Below are 14,286 nucleotides of genomic sequence, written 5' to 3' on the forward strand. Positions count from 1 at the left end.
GTGACTGTTACTTTACCAACAGTGATTACACTGGACTCAGCGGGTTGCAAAATCCTTTGGGATGGCTTGAGATAGTGAATGGTACTAAACATATGCAAGTATTCTTTTCTTGGTATCTAGAATACTGCCTGCTCTTTCCAATCATATGTATTTCTCTCATCATTTCCTGACCATATACCATCCATTGGCTTCCATTCATATTCCTCTGCTGCTGACTCAACTCGCTCATCAGGGCCCATTAATGGGCCAGTTAAATGGTTGGGGTTAAAATACAAACTTGCCAGCCAGGAATAAATTGCATTGTTTAATATATTGCATCTTTCAGGGACTCTGGAAAACAAACTTCACAAAACAAATTGCTTTGAAGTACATTGACCAAGGTGGGAACCAATCTGGACAGGGTATCAAATTGAACTGAAATAATAGTTTTAACATTCAGTTTGTAACAGTAGTGAGAAAGCAAATGTGTGCAATATTTACATACCCTCAGCGTGTAATGGATAGTGTTCTGCTTCTCATACTGAGACACCACTAAAGTAAATGTGTTTGTCCCTGGTGTTGTCAACTTGATCTTTGTTAGATAATGAGGACTGTTTATTCGAATTCCATCAATGAAAGGTGGAGGATCACCTGCAATTGAATGTGACATTTAAAAAATAATTTTCTCAAACTGAAGTTAAAATTCAGCGCATGCAATCCAAGAATCAATCTGAGATTATCTGATATCTGGCTGCAAATAAAGTTTAATGTTAAATTAGTTACTACATTGTCCCAATCTTCATTTTAAAACCAGTATTGAGAAAGCAACACTCATACGGTACACATGCCAAGCTTGCAATAAATGACAACCTGCCTCTAAAATTAAGACACCATTAACAGAAATATGCATCTTTGGCATGGTCACCTTGAAAAAGATTTTGGGAGATAGAATGAAAAACAACAAAGTTGATGTGCAACCAGAACAATAGGTGAAAATAAGGAGGCAGACTTTCGCTGTCTATTTGTACGCTCAGGACCTTAAAGCATTGTAATACAAATTTATTTTGATGACTAATTTATAGACAGAGTTTCTCACACACTGGCATTTTTGTCCAAACATGCACTTGTCCTGTTAATTTTGGAATTCTGGCATTGCTCTCAGGTAGTTCTGAGCCACTATTAATCATTTATTGTTTTTTCTGGCTCTATGAGGGCAGCTTTACTTTGATTTTTAACATCAACAGCACAATGTTGAGAAAAGAAATTGACCGCAAACATTATAAATTAAGCTGCTCTGCACCAAAATTGATTTAGTGCAAAATCTTCTGACGTTAACCCATCCAAAAGCATTGCTGAATTACAGATTTGTATGCATGACCTGACCATTTGCAGTAAAGAAATGTCTTATGTGGGTTAAAATCTACCAATTTTACCAAATTCTAAATTAACCAGAAGTAAAACAAGGTGCAGGCAGCACTCTGGAAACAACAACTATGAGCATTTTAATGATATCTGAATTACTTGTTAGATAACATGGTGAAGCGACATAATGCAGTGGAGATTTTTGGGTCGTTTCCCACCCTCCATTTCCTAGTCATTGATTTCATTTCTCTTCCTGCTTATTATCTCAGACAGATGATTGGCTGCTGTTTCGGAGCAATCTGCGTATCCTCTCCAAAATTGATTATTTCTACCGCCACAGCAGCTTCTGTCTCCAACCTGGTTTTGGTATCATCAGTAGACTTGGGTATTCCAGTGCTCTCCTGACCGGTTACCTACCTTATATCCTCTATAGACTTGACCGCATCCAAAACTTTGCTGCACAAGTTCCATTTACCCATAACCTCTGTTTGTTGAAAAACACTGGCTCCTGAACCACAGTGCTGCCATTTCAAAATTCTCACTCCTGTTTATAATCCCATTTATCTCTGCAACTTCCTCCAGTTTTACATTTAGATCAATATGCTTTCCTGCAATTCTATGAGGAGAAAGTGAGGACTGCAGATGCTGGCGATCAGGAAATGTGTTGCTGGAAAAGCGCAGCAGGTCAGGCAGCATCCAGGGAACAGGAGAATCGACATTTCGGGCATAAGCCCTTCTTCAGGAATGAGGAAAGTTTGTCCAGCAGGCTAAGATAAAAGGTAGGGAGGAGGGACTTGGGGGAGGGGCGTCGGAAATGTGATAGGTGGAAAGAGGTCAAGGTGAGGGTGATAAGTCAGACTGGGGTCTGGACAGTCTGAGATTCCTGCCTCCCCTTCCTCGACCTTTCTAATTCTATCTCAGATGACCGAATCAACACGGACATCTACTACAAACCGACCTACTACAAACCGACCGACTCCCACAGCTACCTGGACTACACCTCCTCCCACCCTGTCCCCTGTAAAAACGCCATCCCATTCTCCCAATTCCTTCGACTCCGCCGCATCTGCTCCCAGGAGGACCAGTTCCAAAAACGTACAACCCAGATGGCCTCCTTCTTCAAGGACCGCAATTTCCCCCCGACGTGCATCTCTTCCATTTCCCGCTCCTCCGCCCTTGAGCCCCGCCCCTCCAACCGCCACCAGGACAGAACCCCACTGGTCCTCACCTACCACCCCACCAATCTCCATGTACAGCGCATCATCCGCCGTCATTTCCGCCACCTCCAAACGGACCCCACCACCAAGGATATATTTCCCTCCCCTCCCCTATCAGCATTCCGTAAAGACCACTCCCTCCGTGACTCCCTCGTCAGATCCACACCCCCCACCAACCCAACCTCCACTCCCGGTACCTTCCCCTGCAACCGCAGGAGGTGCAAGCTTGCGCCCACACCTCCCCGCTCACCTCCCTCCAAGGCCCCAAAGGAAACTTCCATATCTGCCACAGATTCACCTGCACCTCCACACACATCATCTATTGCATCCTCTGCACCCGATGTGGCCTCCTCTATATTGGGGAGACAGGCCGGCTACTTGCAGAGCGTTTCAGAGAACACCTCTGGGACAACCGGACCAACCAACCCAACCACCCTGTGGCTCAACACTTCAACTCCCCCTCCCACTCCACCAAGGACATGCAGGTCCTTGGACTCCTCCATCGCCAGACCACAACAACACGATGGTTGGAGGAAGAGTGCCTCATCTTCCGCCAAGAACCCTCCAACCACAAGGGATGAACTCGGATTTCACCAGTTTCCTCATTTCCCCTCCCCCCACCTTGTCTCAGTCAAATCCCTCGAATTCAGCACCGCCTTCCTAACCTGCATTCTTCTTCCTGACCTCTCCACCCCCACCCCAGTCTGACCTATCACCCTCACCTTGACCTCTTTCCACCTATCACATTTCCAACACCCCTCCCCCAATTCCCTCCTCCCTACCTTTTATCTTAGCCTGCTGGACAAACTTTCCTCATTCCTGAAGAAGGGCTTATGCCCGAAATGTCGATTCTCCTGTTCCCTGGATGCTGCCTGACCTGCTGCGCTTTTCCAGCAACACAGTTTCAGCTTCCTGCAATTCTAGTCTCTTATGTATTCCCGTTGCTCCGCTAATGGCAGTCATGCTTTCAGCTGATTAGGCGTCACGTTTCAGAACTTCCTCCCCACTGCAATTTGCCTTTTTATCCTCCTTTACACATTCTTTAAAGTCTACTTCTTTGATCAAGATTTTAATCATCTGTCCTATTATCTTCTTTGGCTTCTGTCAAACATTATTTAGTAATGCTCCTATGAAATACCTTTAACATTGGAAAATCTCTCAAAAAAATTACATAAATGCAGGTTGTTACAGGAAAAATTTAGAATATGATTATCTGGCTGTTTGCGGAACCTAGATTTGCATGTGAAATGTATCTACAAAAACGATGCAACTTTAAGTCTATAAGACATAGAAGGAGAAGCAGGCCATTCAGTCCATTGTATCTGCTCCATCATTCAATGACGGCTGATCTTATAATCATCAGCACCACCTTCCTGCTTCTTCCCCATAATCCTTCATTCCGTTACAGATTAAAACTGTCCATTCCAGCCTTGAATATACTTAACTATCCAGCCTCTACAGTCCTCCATTTCTACTCCCAGATCTCAAACAAATTGCTAATCAAAATGGGAGTTAAAAATGCATTAGTTGAGCCACAATCATTGAAGTTATTTAAAAGTTCTAATTCATGTATCCATGGAATGAAAATGCCATTCTAACCTCAAATTTGCTTAAGGCTTTTTCATTTTGTGTTCATGTCTTACATTCCACATTCCAAGTGAAAGGTAAAACATGCTTTATCATCCATCATTCTCAGTTTTCCTTGTTCAACATGAGCTGCACTGCTCCACTTACTTCTGCACAAATCATTTGGACAGTTTGCTTTGATGGACCTTAATTTTTCTTTTTCCTTGGCTTTCAGCTACTTTTGTGTTCCTGATTCTTGGACTTGCTACATTACTCTTTGTCAGGATTGATGACCTTGAACACGCAATAACATGGGTTCTAAACAACCAGTATTCTTGAGTTTGATGCAATTGTTCCACTTTAAATCTTCCCAGAGCTTCTCTAAAGTCTTACTAATTCTGACATTTTCATAAATATCTGACTTACTTGGATAGTAAACCTTCTTTCCTCCAGTCTGGTAAACTACCAACGTTATGAATTCTCTATTGTGGGCAAAGTCATCCTGGAATGAGAATATAAATTTAACAGTTAGGTTTGAACATGAATAAATCACACACAATTCTTGTAAATGTCACAACATTAAGAAGTGGTACATGGGCCTTTTTCCAAGAGCTATCAACTTAGTCTCATGTCCCTACCCTTTTCTGCACTTCTAAAGAAATTCAATACAAGTTCACTTGTCTTTTAAAAGCTATAATCAATTCTGCCTCCATCATTCCTTATAAAGCACTTCATGATCCCAAATACTATTTGAGTCAATCCTGCCCCAGCACTCAATATGATCGTGATTGATCATTAAACTTAGTACTTTTGCCCCATACCCGTTGATTGCTTTAGCCCTAAGATTAAACCTAACTCGTCCTCAAAAACATTCTATATTTTGGCCTAACAGTGTTGTGGCAGAGAATGGATCAGGCTCACCACTCTCTGGGTGAAGAAATGTTCCCTCATCTCAGCACCAAAATGGCCTACCCTGTATCCCTAGACTGAGATTTCTGGTTCTGAACCCCCCCCCCCCCCCCCACCAATCATCAGGAACATCCTGTGTTTATCCAGTCTAGTCTTATTAGAATTTTATAGGAACCTATGAGATCCCCCTCATTCTTCTGAACTGCTGTGAATATAGTCCTAAATGATCCAGTCTCCCTTCAGGCACCTGTTCCGCCATCCCAAAAATCAGTCTGGCAAACCTTGTTGCACTCCCTCCATAGCCAGAACATTTTTCCTCCGATAATGAGTCCAAATATACACACAATACTCTAGGTGTCATCTCACCAATGCCCTGTAGAATTGCAATAATACATCCCTGCACTATTGGGACTAAAAACTCCTCCGTTATTTGTTCGAATGGTCTGAAATTTATTCCTTCACGTTACTGTGCAGTGGAAACAATTCTTCAATAAGCTCATCGATTATTTTTTAAAATTGTGAATACTGTCTCCCTGCAATAGGATATTGTGAAACTTGAAAAGGTGCAGAAAAGATTTACAAGGATATTGCCAGGGTTGAAGGGTTTGAGCTATAGGGTGAGGCTCAATAGACTCCAGAGCATCGGAGGCTGAGGGGTGACCTTTCAGAGGTTTATAAAGTCGTGAGGGGCATAGATAGGATGAACAACCAAGGACTTTTCCCCACTTTAAGGGAGTCCAAAACTAGAGGGCGTAGGTTTTAGGTGAGAGGGGAAAGCTTTAAAAGGGACCGAGAGGGCGAGACAGAGGGAGGGCGAGACAGAGGGAGGGCGAGACAGAGGGAGGGCGAGACAGAGGGAGGGAGAGACAGAGGGAGGGAGAGACAGAGGGAGAGAGAGACAGAGGGAGAGAGAGACAGAGGGAGAGAGAGACAGAGGGAGAGAGAGACAGAGGGAGAGAGAGAGAGACAGAGGGAGAGAGAGACAGAGGGAGAGAGAGACAGAGGGAGAGAGAGACAGAGGGAGAGAGAGACAGAGGGAGAGAGAGACAGAGGGAGAGAGAGACAGAGGGGGGGAGAGAGAGGGAGGGGGGGGAGAGAGGGAGAGAGAGAGGGCCGAAGAGAGAGAGAGAGAGAGGGTGGAAGAGAGAGAGAGAGAGAGAGAGAGAGAGAGAGAGAGAGAGAGAGAGAGAGAGAGAGCGAGAGAGAGAGAGAGAGCGCGCGCGTGGGCGCGGGGGGGGGGGAGAGCGCGCGGGCGCGGGGGGAGAGCGCGCGGGCGCGGGGGGAGAGCGCGCGGGCGCGGGGGAGAGCGCGCGGGCGCGGGGGAGAGAGCGCGGGCGCGGGGGAGAGAGCGCGGGCGCGGGGGAGAGAGCGCGGGCGCGGGGGAGAGAGCGCGGGCGCGGGGGAGAGAGCGCGGGCGCGGGGGAGAGAGCGCGGGCGCGGGGGAGAGAGCGCGGGCGCGGGGGAGAGAGCGCGGGCGCGGGGGAGAGAGCGCGGGCGCGGGGGAGAGAGCGCGGGCGCGGGGGAGAGAGCGCGCGGGCGTGGGGGAGAGAGCGCGCGGGCGTGGGGGAGAGAGCGCGGGCGCGGGGGAGAGAGCGCGGGCGCGGGGGAGAGAGCGCGGGCGCGGGGGAGAGAGCGCGGGCGCGGGGGAGAGAGCGCGGGCGCGGGGGAGAGAGCGCGGGCGCGGGGGAGAGAGCGCGGGCGCGGGGGAGAGAGCGCGGGCGCGGGGGAGAGAGCGCGGGCGCGGGGGAGAGAGCGCGGGCGCGGGGGAGAGAGCGCGGGCACGGGGGAGAGAGCGCGGGCGCGGGGGAGAGAGCGCGCGGGCGTGGGGGAGAGAGCGCGGGCGCGGGGGAGAGAGCGCGGGCGCGGGGGAGAGAGCGCGGGCGGGGGAGCGAGCGCGGACGGGGGAGCGAGCGCGGGGAAGAGAGCGAGAAAGAAAGAAAGAGAGAAAAAAGAGAGAGAGAGAAAAACAGAACGAGAGAAAGAGCCTGAGAAGGGGTGTGAGCGAGTGAGCGAGGGGGGGGGAGCGAGAGTGAAAGTGAGAAAGATAGAGAGTGCGAAAGACAGAGAGAGAGAGAGAGACAGACAGACAGAGAGAGAATCAGAGAGACAGAGAGAGAGAATCAGAGAGACAGACAGAGAGACACAGAGAGAGAGAGACAGACAGAGAGACACAGAGAGAGAGAGAGAAAATAAATCTTTGGATCTGCAAGTCCCATGGAAGTTCACCCTCCTTCCTTAGCTTATACTGCAGCCACCCACTATCTTCATATTGCCACAGTAGGCAGGGGGATGGTCGATGTATCATTCTGGAGTCAAGCTTGTGGCTGTAATGCCTGTCTCTTCCCTTTACAACTGAATTCTCTATTATTGCTTTCCTTAACCACTTCCTCTTCTGACCTCCATCTGTGGGACAAAGGTTTCAATGGAAACGAAAAAAAGAAAGACTAACTAATTTCTTCAATACTTATTACGGAATGTACTGTTAAGGAGTTGCATCTGCAGTCAAATTTATAATTCTTATTTTTCAAATTTTACACAAGATTACAGCTACCAAATTTATTCAATTTTACTTATTTGTGTTATTAATTCATGGAAATGTGTTGGCTAAGACAGCACTTATTGCCCATCCCTAATTGCCAAGAAAGCAATAGAGAGTCAATCACATCGCTGTGTGTTTGGAGTCACAAGTAGGATAGAACGGATCAGCGGACCATGTTTTTAGTTTTTATTGAATTCAAGTTTCACCACTTACCACAGAGGGGATTCAAACTCACGTCCCTGGAACACTGGCTTGGGGTTCTGGCTTGCTAGACCAGTGACGTTACCACTATACCACCACCTCCCCTGCCATGTGCTGCTGTTAAGCTTGTTATTCGATGTGTAAGCCTGGTATAGACTGATTTTGGTCTCTTCAGTTCTTCCAATGGCTCCAGGTCTCCTGCCACAATATCTCAGAGCTTACCATAAGGAAAATTAATGCACAGCTCCTAATATCTTTGTACCAAATGTCTGGAACACAAGCTGCCATAGGATTCTGCTATCTTTCACAAAAGGATTGTTTCTCCTGCACAGCATTTAAAGGCATGCCTGTAAAACAGCTTTGCTACCTCAGTCCATTCTTGGGAAAAACCACATTTCAAAAAGGTACCCTTGATAATAACTGGGGAAATGTCAGTGTTATTTATGGCACTCAAACTTTTGAACATAAAAGCAAAATTCCTTGACATCAAATGAATGGTCAATAGAGACAAAACATTTTGCATGCTAGAGAATTCAACATAACAATCTCCTCTCCGAAAATATTTTGAGAAATTTGCAAGTGTTTTCTGAGAGGATACTGAGGCGATTTACCAGAGGGGCTTCAGGGATAAGGGATTTTAACTGCAAGGTTAATGTTGGAGAAGCTGCCTTGCAACATGAGGGGACGTTAGATTGAGATGTACATGATTATGACATAAGTTAGTTAACAGAAGTTTCTCTCATTAGCTGATGAAACAAGGACAAGGGAACACAAATTTAAAGTTTTGAGGTAATAAATGCTGGAGGAGGGGGTGGGGTAAATGAGGAAGAATGTTTAACACAGTGAGCAACAATGACTCAGTGTGGAGCTTGAAGGCAATTTTTTTGAGTGGCAGAGCAGACCCAAGATGTCAAATGGTCTACTTCTGTTCTTAGTTTGTTTGCAACTCCCTGCCATTAATAGTAGGTAGCAGGGATGATGACTGAGTTCAAAAGTAAACTGAATGGGCACTTCTGGAACCTAAACTTGCAGGGCTACATGAACAGATTAAGTGGATGGCATTAAAAAGAGGTAACAGGAGTTCATGAATTAATAGTCCCCCTTCTCTGCTGAAATGACTGCCTTGTACAGTGGTAGTGCTAGAGTAGATGGGATGGATCCAGAACAGAAGCAACAGACAAAACTGGTCATACATGGGACATGGAGGGCCATCAACACAGCAGCATCATATTCCATCACAACCTGCAACCTTACAGCCCAGCTCTAACAGAACTGTCCAACCAGGAGATCAATCCTGGTTGAATGAAGAACGTAGAAAAACAGCAGTAAAGCATAGCCAAAAGATAAAGTGGCATCAACTCAGTGAAGCTACAACAGAGCTTTGTTTATAGCATGATAAATGCTGAAAGAAGCATGCTACACAAAATTATAACCCTAAAACCAAATGATCAGATCAAAGCTTTGCAGTTTTGCCACATCCAGTCATGAATACTGGATAATACTAGTGCAAGAGGCTACATAAACATCCCATCCTCAACAATGGGGAGGTCCTGCACATCTGTGCAAAATACAAGACTGAAGCATTTGCTATAACCTTAAACCAGAAGTCGATGATCTGTCTCAGCCTCCTTAATGTCCCTGTCTTCACAAAAACTAATCTCAAGTTAATTCAATTAATTCCTCATTATATTGTGAAATGTTTTGTGCAAGCTATATAGCAAAGGTTATCAGGCCCTGCAACTCCAGCTACAGTAACATCTTAAGCCTCAGAATTAGCTACGATCTTCACCAGGTTGTCCCAACAGAGCTACAATACTGCCATCTACTGGGCAAAGTGAAAAATGGCTGAGTTTTGTTGTCCTTAGCAGATCAAATCCAGTTCTGTTCATTACTGTCCCATAGGCTAAACTTAATTATCAACTAAGTGATGGCGCGGTTGTAATATCCCTACCCCTGGATCAGAAGGCCCAGGTTCAAGTCCCACGGACTGCAGAGATGTGTAATAACATCTCTGAACAGCTAGATTAAAAAAGTTTTTTTTTAAAAAGGAAAAGCTTGCTCAGCAATAGCCTGCTCAGCAATATCTGCTAGGTTCCACAAAGACCTCATTTCAGACCTCAAAAGATCCACTGAGTAAACACGGACACAGTAGAAATTCAAATGGAGTTGTGTATCATTGCCCTTAGCAGTAAGGCAGCATTTGGATGGAATATGGCATCAAATAAAATCAATGGGAAGTCAGGATGAAAGCTCTCCTATGATTATAGACATATACAGAACAAAGGAATTTAGCTGTAATTGCTGAAGGCTCAATCATCTTAGCCCCAGGTTACTGCAGATTTCCTCAAGGCAGTATCATAGACCCAAGAATTTTCACCTGCTTCAAAAGGTTAGGTGAATTGGTCATGCTAAGTTGCACATAGATTTCAGGGATGTGCAGGTTAGGTGCACTAATCAGGGGAACTGTAGAATAGTACGGTAGGGGAATGGGTCTGGATGGGTTCAGTGGTTCGGTGTGGACTTGCTGGGACAAAACTGCCTATTTCCACACTGTAGGGATTCTGTTCCGTTTTAAACACGGACTATTCTCCAGTAAGTGGGTCAGAACTGGAGATGCCCATTGATAATTGTACAACATTCAGATTGATCTGCAATTTTTTTGGATAAAGCAGTTCAAGCCTACATTTCCTGAAGAAGGGCTTATGCCCGAAACGTCGATTCTCCTGTTCCTTGGATGCTGCCTGACCTGCTGCGCTTTTCCAGCAACACATTTTCAGCTACATTCAGTAAGACCTGAATAATCTTCAGGTTTGGGTTGAAAAGTGGCATGCAATTATTGTGTCACAGAAAGTTCCAGACAAAAGAATCTAAGCAGCTTTCTTTGACACATAACAGCATCATCTCAGAATATTCCAACATCAACATGCAGCTTTTCTTTTCCATTCACAGGATGTAGCATCACTGGCCGAACCTGCACTTATTGACCATAATTGAGGACAATTAAGTGCAAACTACACTGCTGTGGGTCTGTAGCCTGTAGGCCAAACCAGGGAACAGATTTCCTTCCCTAAAGGGGGACTTAATGAACCAGATGGGTTTTTATGACAATCAATTAGGATTTTAGATTAGATTAGATTAGATTACTTACAGTGTGGAAACAGGCCCTTCGGCCCAACAAGTCCACACCGCCCCGCCGAAGCGCAACCCACCCATACTCCTACATCTACCCCTTACCTAACACTACGGGCAATTTAGCATGGCCAATTCACCTGACCTGCACATCTTTGGACTGTGGGAGGAAACCGGAGCACCCGGAGGAAACCCACGCAGACACGGGGAGAATGTGCAAACTCCACACAGTCAGTCGCCTGAGGCGGGAATTGAATCTGGGTCTCTGGCGCTGTGAGGCAGCAGTGCTAACCACTGTGCCACCGTGCCGCCCACTAGGCTTACGCTTCATTGAATTTAAATTTTACCACAGTGGGATTTGAAAACCAAGTTTCCCACAGCATTGACCTGGGATTCTGGCTTATTAGTCCAGTGATATTATGACTATACCGCTGCCTCCCCTGGGGGAGGGGGTTGCAAGTGATTCCCATTTCCCATTCCAGAACTGCACGTATATCATCTGAGATGCAGTGCACATCACTAATAAGATGCGCTGCAATTTGCCAAAGCTTCTTGAACAGCGCCTTCCCAAATGTGCGATTTTTTTCCTACCCAGAAGAATATGGCAGTAGGCACATGAGAGCATCACCCACCAGCAAGTGCCTATCCAAGGCTAATGCCATCCACTTTGGAAATATATCCTTCCTTTGTCACTGCTGGGTCAGAATTCGAAAACTCCCTACCTAACAGCACAGTGGGAGTACCTAAACCATGTAGACTGCAACAAGTCAACAAAGGTAGCTCACCACTGTCACTTTCAAGGCAATTAAGAGTGGGCAATAAATGCTGGACTAGCTGGTGATACTCACGGTCCATGTATGAAAGTTGTCCAGCTTACCAAAGTTACAGTGGCCTTCTTGTAACCTTCTAATACACAAACTAATCCAAAACATTTAACTTCCATAAGGGAACAGTTTAAAGACAAAGTAAATTAAAATAGATAAGAAAGCAGCCTACCAGCTCAGGAACCCCATTAAGTGACAACTAACTTCTACAATGAGCTCACAAACAGCAATTGAGAATGTAAAAAGGGCACTGAAATGCTTCAGTAGTCACAGGAAAACTAAGAAAAACAATAGAAGCTGTACGTAGCGATGGAAAGACCACAAGTGTAGAACACTGAACTTTCCATCACATTAAATGCATTGTTTCACCAGCACAGACTTGATGCGCTGAATAGTCTTTATTCTGAGATTTTTAAATCAAGCTTTGCAAATAATATCCATGTGACAGTAAAGAGACACATACAATGTATAAAGAACTTTCAGTCAGACTAGACAGGAATGTCTTTCATATATTCCAATTAGCATCTGAATTAAGAAAATGCCATACATAAGAGAACTTTAACTAAGTTAGGCCATCTAATCAAATGCCTCAACATCCTCTTCCACCTACTTACCTTATCAGTAATGTGTCTGGTCAGTAGAACCCAAACTGCAGCACCACCTTGTGGACACTGAACCTCCAATTTGTACTGCGGGTTGTTTGCCAGGCTGTATGCGTCTTTCACTGGCCCTTGCTTTGCATCCCAAGTACTGGGGAGAAGGAAAGAGCCTTTCTCATAATGTAAACAAAGTCTAACAGCGTTCAAAAACTTCCATAGATCATGCAGTCAAGTAGATTTCCTTAACTTCCAGTTCTTTTCTTTACTATGTATTTCTTTAGCTGGAGAAAATTCTCAATCAGGGCTGCAAACAGGTTGCAAACCTAATCATACACAAGTTTGAATGATTTAAGTCTCGTTCTTCATTTGAGAACTATAACGTTCACACTATGATCGCAGCAAGGCTGCAGTTTGTATCATACACAAGATTCACTCAGTAATACAGCAAAGCTTTTTTTTTTGACAGCAACTCCTATAGCTTCCCCACATTAACTGCAGCACATCAAGGTAGTGCCTCACCACTCCTTCTCAAGGCCAGTCAGGAGTGGGCAATAAGGGCTGACTTCATCAGTGATGCGCATATCCCACAAATGAATAAAAAAAACTTCTGTCTCACATTACTAGCCCAGTGAAGATGATGAATTCACCATGGCAGAAAATCTGCAAACCTTAATGCAATGGCACACAAAACTGCCACACCCCTAATAACTTTCACACTGCCTCAGGTAAAATTGTTGTAATAGAAGGTGAAAAAAAAGAAAAAAGGTAACCATTTTAAACCTGGCTTGCCAGTGATAAATGGTAGACAATGGTGAAATGGAAGTTACTCAGGGTTGTTATTACATAAATAATTGTTGATCTTATCGTGACTTTGTTCATTGCAATGCAGGGTGCACACAAGGCACAGGAACAGCTGGATGAGGACAGAAAAATGAGGCAAGCAAAACGAAGCAGTTGATAAGAAGATGGACAAGTATGTTAGCTAAGAGGGCCAGAAGTACACTTGAAAGGCCACAGAAATCTGGGGAAGTGATGTGAAGGAATGGCCCCAGTCAGCCGGGAGGAAGGGGTAATGTGTGTCAGGTGCACAATTTTAAAAAATGGTCAATTTTTTAAAATAGAAAGTTAAAAGTAGAAATAAAAAGCTTTACATCTAACTGGTCCATGCTAGTAACAAAACATGATTGATGAATCTGTAATATAATAAGATCACCAAGTATTAACTAATTTTGTTAGAAAATGTGTTTCTGAATGCCTAGGAGGAACTCATTTGCCAGATTCTCATGAAGAATACCTCAGTAAAATACTTTACTGTAAAACTAGGGAAATGAATTGTTTAGATGGACACTCCTCTAGGTTGTTAAAGGGAAATGACATTGCTTGAATACAGCAGTCATGACAATGGATAAAGGCAATGGACATGCAGACGCTGGAGAGCTGAAAATAAAAATGCAGAATGCTGGAGAAACTCAGCAGGTCAGCCAGCATCTGTGGAGAAGGAAGTAAAGTTAACATTTCAAGTCCATTGTGGCTGCTTTAGAGCCTGAACTAATCTAGCAAAACACACAATCAAATTGTTACACAGAACAGCCACCATGTTCTATAACAATTCGAAATGGCTCTCCATTCTTTCAGCACAATTAGATGCTGGCACAAATTTGCTGGCCTTGCCAGACACCCAGATTCTCATATCAAATCTCAAAATATTCAAAACACTTCAAACTACTTTTTAGGCATAGCCAATTTTTTTGTGGGTAAAAGTAACCAAAACCTTGCATTATACCGCAACATTTCACGAACAGTAAATGAGGAGAAATGGCCATTGGATTTGGTGGAGTTGTCCTGAAATTTAACCAGGTAGCTGAGAGAATTCCTAGATCTGCTGTAAACCACAGCATGAGATTTTTGATGGCAATCTTAATTTAACACTGCACCCCCTCTCAATGCACAACTTCAGGCAC

At 44.7% G+C, this 14,286-nt stretch overlaps 1 protein-coding gene across 1 annotated transcript in view; it reads right to left on the reverse strand.

The window, feature by feature from the left end:
• The window catches only part of capn7 (calpain 7), a 52,152-nt gene that overhangs the window by 7,799 nt on the left and 30,067 nt on the right, over window positions 1–14,286 (reverse strand). Inside the window, exons 15-17 of the mRNA XM_043719266.2 lie at window positions 12,341–12,476; window positions 4,551–4,626; window positions 485–630 (exon numbers count right to left, since the gene is read on the reverse strand). Of these exons, the coding sequence (XP_043575201.2) occupies window positions 485–630; window positions 4,551–4,626; window positions 12,341–12,476 (358 nt within the window). The remainder of the gene's footprint in view (window positions 1–484; window positions 631–4,550; window positions 4,627–12,340; window positions 12,477–14,286) is intronic.

This window comes from Chiloscyllium plagiosum, unplaced genomic scaffold (assembly GCF_037043375.1).
Source record: "Chiloscyllium plagiosum isolate Xiang-an unplaced genomic scaffold, Cpla_swu_hap1 HiC_scaffold_34, whole genome shotgun sequence".
Taxonomy (NCBI): domain Eukaryota; kingdom Metazoa; phylum Chordata; class Chondrichthyes; order Orectolobiformes; family Hemiscylliidae; genus Chiloscyllium; species Chiloscyllium plagiosum.